The sequence below is a fragment of the Pleurodeles waltl genome, chromosome 8, assembly GCF_031143425.1.
Source record: "Pleurodeles waltl isolate 20211129_DDA chromosome 8, aPleWal1.hap1.20221129, whole genome shotgun sequence".
NCBI classification, from domain to species: Eukaryota; Metazoa; Chordata; class Amphibia; order Caudata; family Salamandridae; genus Pleurodeles; species Pleurodeles waltl.
The window spans coordinates 810,703,844-810,723,464 of record NC_090447.1 but is presented as its reverse complement, the minus strand read 5'-3'; the positions used below and the strand labels follow the sequence as shown (position 1 = coordinate 810,723,464).

At 42.5% G+C, this 19,621-nt stretch overlaps 1 protein-coding gene across 1 annotated transcript in view; it reads left to right on the top strand.

The window, feature by feature from the left end:
* Positions 1-19,621, top strand: part of PCCA (propionyl-CoA carboxylase subunit alpha) — a 2,021,650-nt gene that overhangs the window by 1,446,114 nt on the left and 555,915 nt on the right. Inside the window, exon 20 of the mRNA XM_069205070.1 lies at positions 12,955-13,053. Within this exon, the coding sequence (XP_069061171.1) occupies positions 12,955-13,053 (99 nt within the window). The remainder of the gene's footprint in view (positions 1-12,954; positions 13,054-19,621) is intronic.

The window sequence follows — 19,621 nt, the reverse complement described above, 5'->3', positions numbered from 1 at the left end:
TGCAGGAACTAGTAACCTACTCAATGGCTGCCTCAGATTTGGAGAGCTCAGAGGTGTGCCACTGAAATCTGAGGCAACCACATAAATAATATAAAAAGAAAGGATTACAATCCACAAATCGGGTTATATCAGAGACCCAATGGAGGGAGATTACATGATGGGGGTGAGGAGTCAGGAATAGCCAGATATGGGATGGATAGTCCTGTGATGAATAAAGGTACTGTCAGTTTTGTTATGCATGAGTCTGCTATGAAGACAATTGCATATAAGGGTTAGAAAAATTGTACACAGTCGCTGGCTCATTATAAAATGCTGGAATGTTGTCAGCCCAGTTGTACTTGTTTTGTGGAAAATAAAAAAATAAATATTTAAAATATATTTGTATATCGCCAAATAAAAGTAAAATAAATTATATTAAGAAATAATTACAATTTCTGGCCCAATCTGCTGGGAATTTTGACCTGTTGGTCCAACGGCAGGCTACCTTCCCATCCCCACCACGAGCTGATGACTGTAACTATTGTGCCCCTGCTGAGCTGGGGAGGTCATCTGGGGGAGGTGGAGATCAGGACACTGGTCTCTGAGGGAGGATTGTTTCTACATCAGTCTACTGGTGCTACAGGACATCTGTCTGGCTCCAAAGACCTTCCTGCTGTCCATCAAACGAAGGCTGTTGCAGGTTTCCACAAACAACACAACCGTAATGTAGTACGCAGGGCCCGTGAATGCCAGAACAGATTATCTGGGCAGGTTTGTCAAACAGATCACAAATGGCATCTCTATCCCAAGCTGGCGCAGGGCAACTTTTAAAAGTATAGGTGAACCCTGGCTATATCTTTTCACCACCATTGAGAAATTACAGTAATGAAAGTTTTATGCATTGGAGTTTCCACATTAACAATCATTAGGTGATGCATTCCAGAGGGTATGACACACAGGACTCCTGTACACCTTCCCCCACCGACCTTGCCTGCCCTAAGTTTTGGAAATGATCAGGAACAACCAGGCCAAAATCATCCTTTGAATTAGGCCAGGAGAGGGTGGTACCTGATCCTTCTAGATGTAAGCATCTTTCCTCTGATCGGGTTAGCACTTTGTGAGGACATTTTGACAGCAGCAGGACAAGGACCTCCATCTGAATCTTTGCACTCTACACCTACATGTCTGGAGATTGAAGGGTGGCAACTGTTTGCATTTGACCTGCGGCTTGAAGTTGTTGATGTCATCCTTGCCACTAGGCATCCTTCTATAAAATGTAATTATGCTGTGTGTTGGGACAAATTTGTGGCTTGGTGTGTAGTTAGGATGTTACCTTTCCTTGATGGGAGTATCAGATCATATTGCACCATTATCTTTTATGTCTCCTCTACCTTTCTCTCTGTCTTTCTCTACAAACATGCACACACGACTGTGATAATTGTGTTTGGAAGTACTTAAACTTGGAAAGCCAGTTTTCCATCACAGATCGAGAACGTAGTGTTGTGGTTACTCCACCAATGTTTTTCTTTTATATTGCTTGGTTGTTCCTGTGACTGAGGATCATGGGAAAAAGCCTGACATACTGTATGCATAAATCGCCCAGGCATTCATAAATAAAAATTCACCAGAAAAGATAAGAATGTGTGATTTATGAAATTTGAAAGGAAGTAAGCTGTTTAACAGCCCTTAAAATGTGTATCAGAATCTGATGGAAAGTCAAGTGGTAGATATAGGAACTCTCTGCCACAACAGCATACAAAAGTCAGCATTTAGAACTGAATGTGTACACTGTCGCTATTTTACATTTCTGGTTGCCATATTTGTGATACTGAAATTCTGTTTTGTTTTTTATTTTCCTTTTTGTTGATTTTCATAAAATAAAATGGCTCACCCCTTTTTTTAAAGCAGATAAGTATCAGTATTGCATGGAAGACTGTTATTCTGTAAATCAGATCTAGTTTGGCAATCAGTACCTAGTACACACTCTTTAGTATGAATGATACGAAAGGGAATTAGTGTAGAAATTACGTCTAGAAAATGCATGTAGAAAAGCTGGGATACAACTTCCTTGTGTACCAGCACTTTATTTTGAGGTAGGGCTGTAATAGGTTTATTTTAAGCAGTTTAAAATGTACTATTCCCCATGTGATATTTCTTATTGAAGGGGGCAGTCCTTACTGGTTAGTTACCCTTTAATGTATATTGAGCCACATTACCTAAGTAATGGTAACAAAAATGATGAAGTTCATTTATTTAAAATACCTTATTTGGGTTATCACTGTGTATAGCACACGGTTGCCGTGGGTATGCCTTTTGGGCAACAAGTACGCATATGCACGTGTTATACATTTATTTTTATATACAGAAGCATTATATTTATAAATCATAGACAAAGTGCTCAATTGCCCATGGCCCGACATTCCATGGCACCCCCTGGGAAAGTGAACTATCGCTCTGGCTCTCACATTTGTCTGTCTCCATCTCTACCTTTAATGTATTATTCAGTATTGTTTGGCATCGTGAGGCTTGGACTTGCAGAAACTGGACAATAAAATGCAAAGCATTTGCTGACGGGGACCCGTGAAGTAGTCTTAAACCGGCCACCGAAATCCTTAAAATTACTCTGTTGCATGGAAGGTTCCTCTAAATAAACATTAGCCGGGCAGCATGATTTAGTAATTGAAAAATAAATTCAAATAATCGAATTCGTAACCCATGTTTACAGTCTCTTCTTGGAAAACATATGTAACTGAGTGATTATTTGGTGCTGCCTTTACAATGCATGTAGATATGTTTCTTAGTTGCAGTTACATCTCTTTTCTTTTCTCTTAACCCATTGTTGCTCGGGCAACAGCATTCCCGTGAAGGCGAAATATTACATTGGAGATGTTTGCCGAACAATGTTGCGGCTCCTTCTGTGGCTTTGCACAGAGGATCATATTGTTTTCGCCCTTTCAGCTAATCCTTAACTGCGCCCTCTGTGTGGATGAATTGTTGAAATGGTGAAAAAGCGATCAAACGTCTGCAAGACACAGCAGTCCTAGGCCTTGCGCTGCTATCGGCGAACAAGCGCCTTGCAGTTTGTTGTTCGTGGTCTATTGGGGGAGCTTTGAGGTGTCACGGTAAGTTTCCGCTCTGTACATCTTAGCAGGTTTCTGAATAGCGAACGCTTGCAAGGCGTGTTTTGATCTTCCTGTATAGTGCCTCTTTAAAGCGGTGTGCACAATAAAAATCACCTGGGGTTTGGTAGTGCAAATCCTGTGATGTTCCAGGCAGGAGATGTAGTTCTGATGAAAGTGTATTTCTTTTTAAGTCATATACCATAGAGGGCTAATTCTCGCTTATGGCGCATTTATAATAAATGGGGAAGGTCTAATCTGAAAAGGGTTCTTTTTATGAAATAGGTTTTGAAGCTTTCTCGAAAGGTTTTTAAATACTGCAATAGTGATTTTAATTGAGTGAGAGTGCTAGTAATTTTTACAGTAACACCCAGTGTTTTGTGCTTTTGTTCTTGTGGGTGAAGACCTCGCGATAAAAGCCTCAGGGCTTGTGTTTGAATAGTTCCAGGGAATGTACATTTCCGCTGCATTGGTCTCCAACTCCAAAGCAACTGAACTACGCCACACTGACGAGGCCCCAGAAGGACAGAACTGATCTTTTTGATGGTTGAGCTTGCTTGAAAGCCGAGTTCCTGAGCAGCTGCAATGATGAGTCAAGTGAAGAAGCGAAACCTGGGCGTCTCTCGGTATACTCTTTCTGCCCTCTGAATCACAGCTAGTGGCGGAGCTACTGCCACCTTGTGACAGGATTTGAATCTGTCTTTTAAAGAAGTGAATGGAAAATAAGGCTTGCAGATTCTTCCACAGATTGAGGTTGTCCCTTTGAGTGGCTTCTTGGTGTTTCACCCTCACCTCTTGAGGTCTCTGTGGTCTATAGGTTATGTTTGTTTTGACTGTGGTTAGACTGAAAATCCTAGGTAAATTGACATAACTGTCCTTGCTTTAGCTAACAGGGCCCCATGTTAATGTGTATTTCACCACATTGTTGACATTTTATTTTCTTGCATTTCCCCAGCTCTACCTCCATCAGTCATTTGTTTAGAATCTGAGTGCATTTCCAGTCGACCTGCCGAAGTGGTTGCTTGACGAGTTGGGAAAGGTTCTTCAGTACTGACTGTCCCACTTAGAAATGAACTCTTTCTTCAATGTCCAGTTGGTAACATGGGTGGAAGTCAAGTGGAGACTCCAGTATTTCTATCATTTTAATGAAGAAAGTAAGAATTTGCTAACAAAAAAAGATTAAAGCAGATTATCCAGGTAAAATGTGCAGGCCGTTCTTGTAGTTTTATGTTAGCCACAACATAAGTAGTGTTTATATTGTCCACTAACCATCGGATGAATACCCGTTTTACTATGGCTTGGCTATGATTGGTTGGTCTGTATGTATTTCACTCTATTTTTCCTTATTTGACCTCTTTGCATGGTGAAACAATGCTTGTGCTACTGGAATAGGTTTAGGCTGTGTATTACTTCCAGTTATTTAAACTCAGATTTGAGCTTGTTTGACTATCATCCTTTCTCCAGCCACTCCCACTGCCATGCTTTTGGCTACTACACTTCTAGTTGCTTTGAATACATTCCAGGTAATAGCTGATGTCCCCCTGATGGGGTGATTGCCTTAAAAAATTCTTCTATTTATCAGCTGTGGCCCGTCCTTTAGGGTGGGGGGGACTCAACCACCCCCAACCCCCCCCCCAACACGCTCCTTTTGCCCCTCATGAAGAGTGCGTGTCAGGCTGAGCAAACGTCAGCCTGACAGACACTCCTCATTTTCAGATCAGGCAGTCAGGAGCGAGACATGAATGATTTGCGCAGACTCCTGGCTGCCGGAGCTGAACTTTGCTGGGCTGAAGAGTTGACAGCTCCTATGGGCGTGACCTCCTCAGCTCAGCAAAGGTGCCTCAAGGCCCTTCACTTTGGTGACGAGGGGAAGCGCCACCCATTGACTCCGACCTGGGCACATCAGGTTTAAGCCCTGAAGCGTCCAGGGCGAGTGTCAATCAGTAACACCTTGTCACAGAGTGAGGTGGGGTCAGAAGTTTCACTGACCCCATCCCACTCCGCAACAAAGTTTTTTTTTTTTTTTTTTTAAAGGATGTTTTGTGCGTGTATGTTTGAATATTTGATGAGTGTTGTGAATGGATGTGCGTGTGCACGCATGTGTGAATGAATGAGTGTGTGTGCTTCCCACCCGCCCCCTCCCTCTTAATATTTTGCCCCTTCTCAGAGTCAACCAATCATTGTGTATTTTCTAGTAGACTACACTACTGTGTAGTCCAGGGGTCTCCAATGATTTCTATAGTGAGAGCTACTTCTGATCAGTGAAAAATATTGTGAGCTACTGAAGGATAAGCGACTTGTGCATTGTTACCAGACACCCCTACAGCAAGCTTTAGTAACTTTAATCCTACTGCCCGTATAGCCAGATACTATAGTTTGAACAAAATACTTTGACTAGGAGCAATACATTGGCATTGCCATGTGTGTAAGTAAGTAAGAGCATAATCTTTGGGACTGTATGAACATGGTTGCTTATTAATGGGATAGTGATGGTTCCTTCATAAGAGTGGAGGGCACCCCCCCCCCCGCAGAAAGCTAAAAAATAAAATGGTAATAACATTATTTTATTACTGTGTTATTTTTTACTCTTTGCCGAACTGAGTTTGAAGGCAGAACCAGTGCATCTTTACTGCTGATTGACAGCAATGAGGAGTGGCCATTTTAGTTTGAAGTGCGCATGTAGGTTTGGCAGGCTATCTTGCTATGGCCAGCCCGACATACACAATTCAAACCTCTCCTGCACAGTTGTCTTAGAAGGGTTGGAGAGCAGGCACAGGCCTCCAGTGCTTTTTAAAGCGCTGAGCCAGCCTGCTCCTTCCAATCCAGACACTTCATTCATGCTGTTTAGCAGCATGAGAGCAGCGTCTGGATTGGATAAGGTAGTTAGCTGTGAGACCTCGCACTTGAAGGAGGACTAGAGAACATTGAGGACGTGCTGCAGACAAAGATAAGTGAATCTTTTTTCTTAAATGTTTATTTTGATGCACTTTATGAATGAATTCTTATTTATAGTGCCCCACCATTTTTGTAAGTCGCTAATGGAATGAGATGTGTATGGGTGACTGAGAGCCTGTGTCTTATGTACTTCTGGTACAGGACATACCTTTTGCCATATGTGGCAACATTACATGTATAACACAATCATACAACCGTTTTATTTTTAAATGGGAGAAATTTAAAGTGCAGAAAAATGTTCTGCAAACAATGTTCATAATATGGAACATTTGTCAGCACTTTAAATTTCTCCTACCTAAAATAATGGCTGCATTTGTCAGTTCTAAATGTGGCACCACATTTACAATTCACTGGGAGCAAGATGCTTGCTGTTTTTAAAGGTGACTCTGAAATGCGAGAAAATTAAACAGACAAGTGAACTGTGTTTATATGGAATCCATAAAAGTCAGCGTTTAAAATTTCTCACATTTAAAGTTTCCATTGCCAATATTGTGTCCCAGCCTAGTTTTTGGTTGACTTTCCTCCATACCCCCAGTACCATATTTGGTGGTGGGGAGGAGAGGTCCCAGTTTCTGTCAGTCATAAAGCCAAGCCACATATCCTCTCTTGCCCATTGCTTATTGGTCTGAGAGCAGTGCCAGGTTCTTTTTGTGTTGAGAATGCCCATTCATTTATTGTGAGCAGTTGGGCCACCCAGTAGTAGAGCTTCAGATTTGCGTAGGGCAGTACCGCCCACATATGACCCCCCCCACCTAACAAATTGTAGAAACAATATCCTCGAAGGTTTCCTGTCCCACAGGAGTAGTGTAGTCACTCTGTAAACTGCTCGAAGTAATCAGTTCTGGTAATTTGTGTGACTGTTTTGGAACATGTAGAAAAATGTAGGCAGTGATATCATTTTAAATAAGATGTTCCTGACCAACAGTGATAATCAGGCGTCGCCAGCGGCTGTGTGTCTTTTGTACTCATCTAGAATCCATCCCAGGTTGGCTCTGTGAAACCTTGCTGGATCTTTGGTGATATACATTTCCATATATGAACCACCACTGTATAGGGACCTTTCAGTCACTTGGTGGTTTCCGTTGTGTAATTGGGAAGAGGATCAATTTGTGCCAGTTGATCCGAAGACCTATGAACCTCCCAAATATCGACATAATATCCATCTGTCGGGGGATTGGTCCATCTCAGTCAGCCAAATAGAGAAGGCATAAACAGAGATTCTTTCCTCTTATTCTAGATCACAGTGTGTGCCCAGCGCCTGTGCTTCTTTCATAATCCAGCATGCCAGGGACTCTGTTACCAGGGCAAACAGGAGGGGAGAGAGCAGGCACCCCTGTCTGGTTCCCCTGGGTATGGCAAACCCTCAGAAGAAAACTCCATTAACCCAGACTCTCGCTGTCTGGTCCTTTTACTGGAGGTGAACCCATGTGTAGATCTCCCGGCCGGATCCCATTTTGCGGTCAAGATTTTGCGGCTTTTTGGTGGTTGCTTACTGTGTAATATTTAGTGGTGTGAGCGTGAAATTAGAATGAATAAAATTGTGTGTTTGTTAGAACAATTATGCCACAAAACTAATTTATTTGGCATTTAGCCTGATGGCACTGAAAAAGTGTCTTTAAAATGTTCATTCTGCACTGCTGTCATCTTTTTGTTCATACATTGTTTTCCTCTCTTCATATTATAATCAAAATGTGCCCCGTTCTGTGCTGATATTTATTTTCATTTTAACAATTCACTAGCTCATGCTTACTGCCTGAGGATTAATGTCTTTGCTAACAGTACTGTTTTATTCATATTTTCAAGCAGCTATTGTTCAGTAATGCAATGTCACTTCCACTTGTATTTAAGCTAAAGGTTCTACTTGTTGATTATTTTGAAAGGGTTTCCAGAGTGATTTGTTTATGTAATGAAACATTTGAATTATGATTGTTTTTTATTAATGCAATATTAGGAGTACAACCAATGGTGCCACTTCACATCATGTTCAGGGCTTGGTTCTCTGCTGCTGAAATGCTACAAGAACTGTTGTTTTGGGGATATGTGTCAGTGTTTTTTTTTTTCCCTTATTGATAAATGCAGACTTAATGTCAGACTATTGTTTGACTTTGAACTTAGAATGTTTTCCATGACTCTCTCTTGACTTTAAATCTTAACAGTCCCCATGGCAATTTGCTGTTTGCCTCATTATTTGCCTGGCTAGTATCGAAAATAGGCCCCATGTTACATTGGCTATAATGAGTGCATTGTGATTATTTTGAATTTGATTGACTATGTGTTACTTCTATAATGATTTCTACATTTTAAGTAAACCTTCATGGTTTGTACTTGAATCTTGTCCTTGGTGGGTTTTCCTATGTGGGTTTCCTTATGATTATATATCTAGGGCTGTCATCCTTTAGGGCCCACGCGTAGCCCGACCCATCCAGTTGGCCCTTTTAATGGCAGAATGTGCCAACAGTGGCCCTCCTTCTCCTTCATGGCAGGTACTCAGTGAAGGCCTTAAATGTGCTGCATTAGTTTCACTGGGGGCTTCAGGTGGAAGCATCTTTTAAATCAGAAGGTTCCTACTTCAAATTTGTAAAGGATTCTTCTGTGCTTTGCCGTTTTAATATCTACATAGATATCATGGAATTGCATGTATTGAGATGGCCAAGGCAGAAGGCTTTGTCTACAAGTTAATGCGCCTTGTCATTTTTATTCTTTGTACACAGACTCACGCCGTTTTATGTGCATTTATGGCCTACTACCGGATTGCTGTATCAGTGGCGTAGCGTGGGTTGTCAGCACCCGGGGCAAGGCAAGTAATTTGCGCCCCCTAACCCGTGGATTTTAGCACTTGCGAGTGCGAGCGCGCACCCCACCCCCACCCCACCCCACCCCCCCGGATGTTGCGTCCGGCCCCCCCTGCACCGCCGCGCTACGCCACTGTGCTGTATTGCTATTTTTGCTTGATGTTTAAAAACGGTGCCTCAGTAGGCCTAAGGGCCATGGCTCTTAAGCTGACAAAGAGAGGAGGTTTACGGGGGGATGGTCAAGATACTAGTTTGCTCATGGCTGAGGGTTAGGGTGTACCCAATTTATTGGGACTAGACTTCATGCTGTGTGTTCATGACTTGTGATTTCCTTAATTGATAATAAATACAATTATGGTGGTGAAGAGTTTAACTAGAAAGTGGAATATTGTTTGTGAAAGTATGAAATTCACTCAGGCATGCAAGCTGCTATCCTTCATGAAATTAAGAAATATATTGAGCCAAAATCTAAAAAAAATAATTTGAGGAAAGTCTTGAGCAGTTAGAAAATAAGGTAAGTCATTTCGACGATGAAAGAGGTACTTGTAGGAGAGCCAACAAAATCAAATATAAAATAAATACTTTTCACAGGAGCTCCGACGAATGTGCCATGTTGTATGTCACAAATACATACTGGGAAAGAAGCAAGGGGATTGGAAACGGATGACTGACAGTCTGAGACAATTGGACGTCCATGTTATAATCATGCAGTTAGGAATGAGCATAGTCATTACCACTCTCCCTTTACACAGTGTAACACAACCGTATATACTACATCACTGAGAGGTTTCTCAAGAGTATGAAAATGCTAGTTGTTCGGAGTCCAGTAAAATAATTGCTTGACAGCTTAATAGATTTTTTAAACATGGCATTGGAATATCAACTCTCTGAGAGGGGGCTAACATTCAAAACCTAAGGTTTATACTCTCTAGTTTAATGTTTCCATAACTGTGGGCTGCAACTCACTGGTGGGTTGTGAAAGTCTAAGAAATAAACAAAGATGTCTTTAAATTCTACATTTACCCTGTCACACAATCCCATTATAGCCTATTGGGATCTTAATACAGAGGACAGCATATCCGTCACATTTGTGTAGTAGTCAGTCCGCCAAGTTCTAAATCAGTCTTCTGATAAATTGCTGCTTTTTTAACACGGGGATTGGTGTTTTGAAAATCCTCTCACTTTGCAGTCAGAAAAAGAAATGTAAAGTGAATCATGTTGCAAAGTTGCTGGGGTCCAAATACATGTAATTAAACTGTACACATTCAGCAGCCAGGAAAGCAAAAATGAAGCACATTTTTGTAATACTGAAGTGTGAGTGAAACTGAGATTTTAGTAGGGTTAAAACAAATCAGGACACTTTACTTGGTGGTGCACAGATGATACATATTCACTGAAACCTGACTTCCAAACACTATTATTTGTGTGCTGTTTAGTTTTATCTGTAAAACTGTAGTGTCCATTTCAATGGCAAGGGTGCTGACGGTAAATGACAGTGAGTTACCATAGGTTGCTTCAGTTATATTAAAAAATGACCCATCTCCATTAAAGCCAGATATGTCACGAAAGTTGTCATTTTAGAAATTAGGTTGTGGTTTTAAAAACGTTTGGAATCCACTGATCTATTTTTATGAGGAATTTAGGTCTGGGCTGACATGCTTGGAAAATTAAAAGAATGTAATGTTATAGGTGAAAATAAAACCACCAAGACAAATGTTATCGTGAAAGAGGAAAGACCCATCCCTTCAAAGTAATCATCCCTCAAGCATCAAGACGGGCATCTCAAACAAACATTCCTATAATCCAGGTAATGACCACCAGAACCCAGGACACCCTGAGTTGTGCCAGAGAGCTACAAACACTAACAAATTGTCCCTTAACAGAACCATACCTATTATGAAATTACTAAATGTCAAGTAAAGTGCCAAGATTAATCAAATACACAAGGACAAACTGAACATCAGTTTAAAATGTATATGCTCATTTTTGGTACTTTGGGGTTCTTTCAGTGCATGACATACATGATGTGATCTGTAACGTATGTTTGTGCCTGTATATTCAATGTCAACTTGAAATATTTCATCTCAGGTATATTTGAAAGCAATATATCTTTGACTCTTACAAGAGGTAAAGTATTCCAGTGTCTAGAAAGACGAAAACGCTATTTAAAAAAAAAAAAACTCATAAATGTGAATTATCGATTAGCATTCCTTTATAAGTCATTCCGTTTAAGGCGATGTTATGTCTAGTAATAGAGATGAAAAGGGGGTGTTACCATTAGAGTTCGAAGATGAGGTGAAAACTGAGGCAGACCCGCTAAGGACATACCATTAATTATTTATTATTGATATTATTTTGGGAAGTGTTTTAGGTTCCTTTTTATCCATTTCATAAGTAGTAATCCGATACTTAAGAGGGTGGGCTGTCAAGATGAACAAGCAGGTCTGGTTAGGGTGTCTACCAAACAGTCAGTTAGTCTTCTTATCTTGAAGACCTCAGTATGTCCTTCTTGGTTGTGGTGGCATAGCCTTGAACACGGTGACGTTGAAATGAGCCGGTGAACTCTTGTTTTATCTGTGGTAGCAGCAAGCTGTTTAACTGCATCTGAAGAGTCGAGCTTTCAGTATTCATCACAAAGCAATTGTGTGTCTGGAACCATCTGTACAATCTGAAGGCTCTTTTCTAGTGCTATAATATTATAGTGTTGGAAATCAATTTTCCACCATTGCCTTCTTGCACTGACAGAACAATGAAACCCGCTGCCACTGCACCTCCATTCACTCCCTGCGGTCCTTTGCTAATAGCCCAGTGGCATTGGAGGGGCCCATATGTGCACAACCTCAGCTGTTTGAGTAACCCGCTGGACATGGATGTTGTGCATTCCACTTGTTTTGGCAGAAGGGGAGCAGCAGTAAGAGATTCAAGTATAAGGTAATGTAGGGTGTCAAGATGCCCCAATTTCTGATTGTGGATTCCCCCATGTGTCCCTTCAACACTCCTTGCAGTGTTTTCTTGTGGGCAGTTCAGTGTAATGCTTCTACAAAAACTGGAAGGCTCGACCACTCAAAGTTCTAAGAGCATCACTGCAGTTCGAGGTCCATGCACTTCCCATCCTGTGATGTTCTGAAAATCCATAGAAATAGTAAAGTGTCTGTGTGATTATGTAAACAAAACCTAATTTACATGTTTGAAGGAGAATCGTCTGCATTTTGAGAGCTAGTGAAATGTCCGTCTTGAAATTTGCAGTATACTTCTATATGTGCTTTTTTCTCGTGAACATGTATGGCACTATCGAAATGATCAGATAACCATTATCAGTGGAACGGTGCTCTAAAGAGTGCTATTTGCCTTAATTTAAGCAAGTAATTGCTTATAACCCATTCTCTAAGAGTCATATCTAGATTTCCTCTCGTTGGGTGGCTTTGATTCGTAACTTCTTTCTACGTTTAGTTTGAGTGCCTCTCTTTTGTTTAATAGTGTGGCCTTGCTCAGGGAAATCACAGCTAACCAAATGACAAGTGCCCAGAAGTTTCAGTTGTAAAGTGCCATGAAAGTAAATGTGTAGGCTAACTGGCTGTCATCCCGCGGATGTGAATATAGAACAAGACAGTACTCAGAAAGTTTTCTGAATATGAGCTGTAACGCCATTGCCATGCTGTTTAATTAGTGTTTCTGTTTAATTAAGATAACAATGCAGAACCTTTCACTAGGACATACACGAATAAGTTACTTGTTGTTCCTTAGGGAGGATATTATAAGCTGAGCCCTGATGTGTGGGTTAAAAAAGTGTCACTGAAATTTATATGCGCCATTTGTCTAATTGCAGCAAATGTAGCATATCCAAACGGGTTTAAAAGTTGGTAGGCTGTTGCGTGCTCGAGATGACTTGAAAGCTTTGTACCTGAGGCAGCTGTTCACAGGTGCTGCACATCTCCCCAGAGATGACTAAAAGGCTGTGTTGTTGGACCCTGTCTTGAAGCTGTAGCGGTAAACATGACAGGTTGTTGGGTGCCATCTGTTCAAAAGGACGGCTGCCTTGTACGCCGTAATGAACCTGGAATCGGTTTGCTGTCTGTCAACGTAATAATGGTCTTTGTTTGGTCTCTCAGGTGGAAGTTGATGGGACGAAACTGAATGTGACCAGTGAGTGGAACCTGGCTTCACCTTTAACGTCCGTCACCGTTGATAGCACTCCAAGGACCGTGCAGGTAAGTTTTTTTTTTTTTTTCTGATTGCGCTTTTAGGCAAACAAGCCAACTCCAAGCAATTCATACCTGATTTGTGTCGGCCAAAGCAGTCGTCATTTATGCACCCACCTACACACCCACCCGGTTACTATGTGGTGCATTTATGCCATAAAATGCTAGTCGCAATTCAAATGTCTGTATTTTTTTTCCAGACATTATTAACTCTTCCAACCAGTACGGCCAATGAATCTCTCATATTAATATTTTTATAACTGATTGGTACTTCAGGAACATAAACTACTGTTCTACCAATAACATAATAAAACATTGTCCATAAAATAATGCAAAGATGAAGGGAAACAGTAATGATATATTAATCTTGTAACGGGGAGGGGGCGGGCAGAAATCAAGGTTGATTAAATATAGATAGTAGTCATATGTATGTTTGCACCACTCAAAGTGAGTGCAATGTAAGGTGCAAAATGATTTTGTAAACAGAGGGGAAAGGTGGTTGTTTTTCAGTTTAAACATGAAAGGCCTGGGCGACTCAGGGATTTCTTTGAGGGTTGTGAAATGGTGAAAAGGTTTCATGGTACTTGTGTATCTCTATCGTTTGAGATCCCCATAGCATTGTTCATTATGTTAACCGTTCTTTGCTGATACCACCATGACTTTGCCTTTTTGCACATATTTTACAGATTACTAGCATACCAGTCTTAGGGATTTTGTATCTGTGATGGGTCCCGTGGCGAAACATTGTCACAGAATTTGTTCTCAGCTGATGTACAGGTCTAGACAGTCCTTGGAAGACTTCTGAATGGTTATTTGATTAAGGGGAACTATGCTGTCCTGAAAATTGAAAATCTGCCATTAGTCTGTGTGTCTGAAAGTTTTATTGTTTTTGAAAGGTTGAGCCATTTTACTGGGCAATCAGTGGCCACTGTTAATGGCCAGCTCACCAGATCCATCAACCAGTATAAGCAATCTCTGTCACCTTTGACCCAGCACACCCATTTACTTCTTGAGTGAATTCTGTGCCAAAGTGGGATCTTCAAATGCTTAGACGTCCTACTTAGTTTTCATTGCTAAGTAGACTTCGTCTGTTCATCAATCTTGTAATATCTTAAGTATTGTAACAGCATGGACAAAGATCTACCGAAGCAGGCACTAAAATAGCTTCAGGTGGGTCAAAAACAAGTAGTAAGACTGGCCCTGGTTATGAATAGAGTAGATCAGAACATACATGCTCTGAGTGTCCTCACTGATTGACTGTAGAACAATTGGTAACTTTCAAGATGATCTGCATAACCTACAGAGTTTACCCATCTTTAAAGTACCCTAATGAGCTCATTCATTACTACAACCCAGCCTGTAATTTGAAGCTGGCATCCAATACAGCATCACCCCAGAACCTTTTATTGACACGGATACAAGGTCCTTGATCATTGAACAGACTGAACCCATCACTAGGACAAAAGCTATAGAAGTACAAATTCTGCAGAGAGCTGAAGACTATGCTGTTTTCTAGGGCTTTTCCGTAGTAATAATCCGCCTCTGAACGGTTTCCTGTTCAATGGTACTGTGATTCACGGTAATCTCTAGATTACACAGCAAATTAGTGCAACTTTAATGAACTTCTCACAAGCTACCTCAAGAGGGAATAAGTAACCTTGCCCTCTTTGCCAGTTCAGAAGAAGAAACTCTACATAGTAATCTTGGGGTTAAGAACTGCCACGTGACTAACTAGGAACTCTAATAATTATCTGCCCGTTTCCATTCCTGCTGTCTTCTTCAGCCTGTCTGTGGTCCTTTATCCTCCCCTCCCAAAGTTTCAGAATTCTAAAACTGTGCAGGTAGAGTAGCACACGATTGCAAACTTTAAAATAAGAAAAAAACTCAGCCTCCTTTAATGCTACTGTGCCATTACTCCGCCGGTCAGCACTGTGACTAAAAATTAATGTAAATATATTCTCTGTACCAAGCATAAAGTGACTGGGAGAGACTCTGGGACTCATAAAATCCGCAATTAGGCTAGGTGTATTGTCTTATATTCCACACATTGGTGAAACCACAGGATCTTCATATGTAAAGCATGGTTCAGTTTCTAGTAGGATGCTCAGCACAAGGCTTCTTTCCTATAATAGTGATCAAATATAAAACGAATAAGGCTTCTGCTATCCAATGGGACTTCATTATATTAATAATATGTCATATTGTTGACAGAAATTGATCGAAATCAAGAGTTGAATTGACTCCAGTAACTGCAAATTAAAAAGAACAACAAAACTTAAAATAACACAGCTGAAATGTTATAATAAAAGGTGATTAAGGAGATTCAAGCGAAATAGACCAATTTATAAAAAATCTATAATTAAAAAAATTAGAGGGCTTTCCTAAGGGAGTAACAAGAAAACAAGGTACCCCCATTTTTAATCATATCCTAAACAATAAAGAGCAAGCAAGTAAGCCCAGCCCATTCTAAAAAAGTTGTGACGGCTGATTTCTTTTGTGTTTTTAAAAGTGCACTCTTCAAAGGTTTTTAATTGACCACTTCTAGAATTTTTTTTTTACAAAAAAACCAAAAACTTCCTTCTAAGGCTGACCACCTTCAAAATCATAGATGAGGAGGTGGTGGTTGCAGAAAAGGAGTGTTTCCCCATGACATTTTGGAGGAAAGTAGTTCATACTGTGAATTTTACATCACAGTTTTGAAATACACTGGCTAAAAAACATTCTGATGGATAATTCCTATATCTGATTCCTCACCTTTATATAATCCCCATGCACAAGACTGGATCCAGAAGATTTTTCAGCATAGGGTATGTGGTGTTGTGCCGGTTCTCTCTGCCCTGAGGTGCCACCTAAGTATGCTGATATTAGTGCCTTTCTTCCGCACCCTTTGCACAGATCCAGAACTAGGTCTTAACTTTTTCTCGGCATTGACAAGCTTTTTCTCTCATAATATTGTTCCGGTAGGCAATGGAATATGTCCCCTCCTAAAATGAGAGGGTTTAAGTCTTGCAGGGACTGTCCCAAGCATATGTCTGTGACAGAGCCCCACTAGGTGTGTCTGTGGTGCTTGGGGGACAGTAATGATTCAAAGTTGTGTGAAAAGTCTGCCCGACACAACTGAAGGCAGTCTGAGAACCCAAAGCCAAACTGTACGTCACAGAGCAACACAGAAGTCATGGAAAGGCTGTTCCTGCTCAAAGTCAAGGTCACGGACCCGTTCCTGCTTCAGGGCCAGTCCTGTGACAGATCGTTATCGCAATCCAAGTCTTCAGGTAAGTCAGAATCCAAAAAGAAACACAAGAAGTCCAAGTGGGCCTCATCCAAACCTTGCCACTCTCCGTCTGAGAAGTCACGGAGATGTCAAGGTGCCATGCGGTCTTGCTCCTGGTCCCCTACTGAGGATCCAATTCCACAGCTGATTCTGATCCTTGTATCTCCAACTTAGCAGCAATACAATATGAATTGAAGTGTATAAAAAGGCCATGGTCTGCATCTTCAGCACCCTACCGGCTCCCTCTGTTTTACTTTTTGGCCCAATGGATCTGCAGAGGCCTTCAGATGGTTACTGCCGGCAGGTCTGCTCTCAGCACCAGCTGTGCCTCATGAACTCACTTTTGAATCATCTCCGACACTGTGGCTGACTCCATGTCTGGTACCCCAATCCATGCCAGTTCCTGATGCATCAACACCAGTGCCATAGGAGGGCATTGATCCATTGGTTCTGTCTGGCTCCGATTTGAATCCGTCTCGAATTCTGCTGAAGCCACACTCTGCTTAATCCCTATGTGTCCAGCCCCTGTACACACTGACAACATAGCACATTAGCCTTGGAGTTGACCTTCAGTGCTGCAGCAAATGTTCAGATCAGACTCTGATCATAGTCAACCAGCATTTGGTGATGGTTGGGAAGAACTCTCACCCGAATATGATGATGACAATTTTTATTTGGGCATGCGAGAGGGAGTGGGCTCACTCTCTGGCCCTGCTACAGAAGAGTCTGCTTCATTTGACATGGTCATTAGACGGGCAGCCCAAGTCTTAGGTCTACAATTGCCTTCTGTTAAGATAAAAAACAATGTTCTCATGAAAATGTTAAAACCACAACAATCCTCATCTGAACCTCTACTGCCATTCAACAAAGTCCTAACAGACACCCGCAAGGGCACTTGGACCAAGCCTGCTCTTGCTCACCCATACACAAATGCAGCACTCTACTCCTGAGAGCCTGGTAGTACAGGCTTCCACTAGCAGGTATGACCCCAGTACATTTCCTAATACCGACCAGACAGAGAATCAAAAAGAAATGGGATAACAGTGTTTTCTTCTATTAGTCTCACCCCCAGGTCAGTCAGCGTCAGCTGTTTGCTTAGAAGGTACTCCCATGTATTATGGGACTAGGTGGCGGAGCTTTTAGCAACAGTTCCAGAACAAATTTGGGCCAATTTGGCACAGAGCATTCAAGATGGCCAGGATGTGGCCAAGTACATCATCCAATCAGATCTGGAGTACTTAGGCAGAGCTGTTGGCACTAGAGTGATTAATATCCACAGACTTCTCTGGTGACATCATTCATGGATATGCCTTTTGATGTGTGTCACCTCTTTGATGAGAAGGTCTACTGTAGGAAGTTGGCTCTGTATATACTATTTCAAAGTAAGAAATGGTTTGCAGAGTCCAAGGGTTCCCCTTAGAGACAAGATAGTGGCAAAAATTGATAATTCTAATGCTCTATTTTGTGGTAGTGTGGTCGAGCAGTAGGCTTTTTAGAGGGTAGTGTTTAGCATTTGTTGTACACACACAGGCAATAAATGAGGAACACACACTCAGACTTACTCCAGGCCAATAGGTTTTTATATTGAAAAATATATTTTCTTAGTTTATTTTAAGAACCACAGGTTCAAGATTTACAGTTATACTTTAAATGCAAGGTACTTCACTTAGATACTTTAGGAACTTTGAATGAAAGCAATATCACATACAGTCTGTAAAAATGGCAATAATCTCTTTTCAAAGTGGACACGGTGCAAAAATCAACAGTTCCTGGGGGAGGTAAGTAAAGGTCAGTTTTGGAGGTAAGTAAAACACTTACAAGTCTCAAGTTTGGGGCATAGGCAACCCACCGTTGGGGGTTCAAGGCAACCCCAAAGTTACCACACCAGCAGCACAGGGCAGGTCAAGTGCAGAGGTCAAAGAGGTGCCCAAAACACATAGGTGCCTATGGGGAACAGGGGTGCTCCGGTTCCAGTCTGCTAGCAGGTAAGTACCTGCGTCCTCGTGGGGCAGACCAGGGGGGTTTTGTAGAGCACCGGGGGGGACACGAGAAGGCACACAAAGTACACCCTCAGCTGCACAGGGGTGGCCGGGTGTAGTGAGCAAAGCAGGCGTCGGGTTTCAGGTAGGAAACAATGGAGGGAACCGGGGGTCACTTTAGTGGTGCAGGCAGGCACAGGGGGTCTCCTTGGGGCAGTCACCACCTGGGCTAGGCAGAGGGTTGCGTGGGGGGACACTCCTGCGTCGAAGTTCTGTTCCTTCAGGTCCTGGGGGCTGCGGGTGCAGTGTTGGTTCCAGGCGTCGGGTCCCTTGTTACAAGCAGTTGCGGTCAGGGGGAGCCTCTGGATTCTCTCTGCAGGCGTCGCTGTGGGGACTCAGGGGGGTCGTCTCTGGCTACTCACAGGCTCGCAGTCACCGGGGAGTCCTCCCTGTGGTGTTTGTTCTCTGGATCTCGAGCCGGGGGTGTCTGGTGCAGTGTGTGAAGTCTCACGCTTCCGGCAGGAAACGTGCAGTCTTTGAAAGTTGCTTCTTTGTTGCAAAGAAGTAGCTTGTTTTGAACAGGGATGCTGTTCCCAGGAGTTTCTTGGTCCTTTAGTCCGGGCAGTCCTTGGAGGCTTCAGAGGTCGCTGTTCCCTGTAGGATGCGTTGCGGGAGCAGGTTTTCGAAGTTGGAGACAGGCCGGTAGGGCTGGGGCCAAATCAGTTGTCGTCTTCCTCCTTCTCTGCAGGCTTGTAGGTCAGCAGTCCTTCTTCTTTCTTCAGGTTGCAGGAATCTGATTTCCTAAGATCTGGGAAGCCCCTAAATACTGAATTTAGGGGGGTGTTTAGGTCGGGGAGGGCAGTAGCCAATGGCTACTGTCCTTGAGGGTGGCCACACCCTCTTTGTGCCTCCTCACTGTGGGGAGGGGGGCACATCCCTAATCCTATTGGGAGAATCCTCCAAACTCAAGATGGAGGATTTCTCAAGGCAGGGGTCACCTCAGCTCAGGGCACCTTGGGGGCTGTCCTGACTGGTGAGTGACTCCTCCTTGTTTTTCTCATTATCTCCTCCAGCCTTGTCACCAAAAGTGGGGGCAGTGGTCAGAGGGGCGGGCATCTCCACTAGCTGGGATGCCCTAGGGCGCTGTAACAAAAGGGGTGAGCCTTTGAGGCTCACCGCCAGGTGTTACAATTCCTGCAGGGGGAGGTGAGACGCACCTCCACCCAGTACAGGCCTTGTTCCTGGCCACAGAGTGACAAAGGCACTCTACCCATGTGGCCAACAACATGTCTGGTGTGTGGCAGGCTGGCAGGAACGGGTCAGCCTA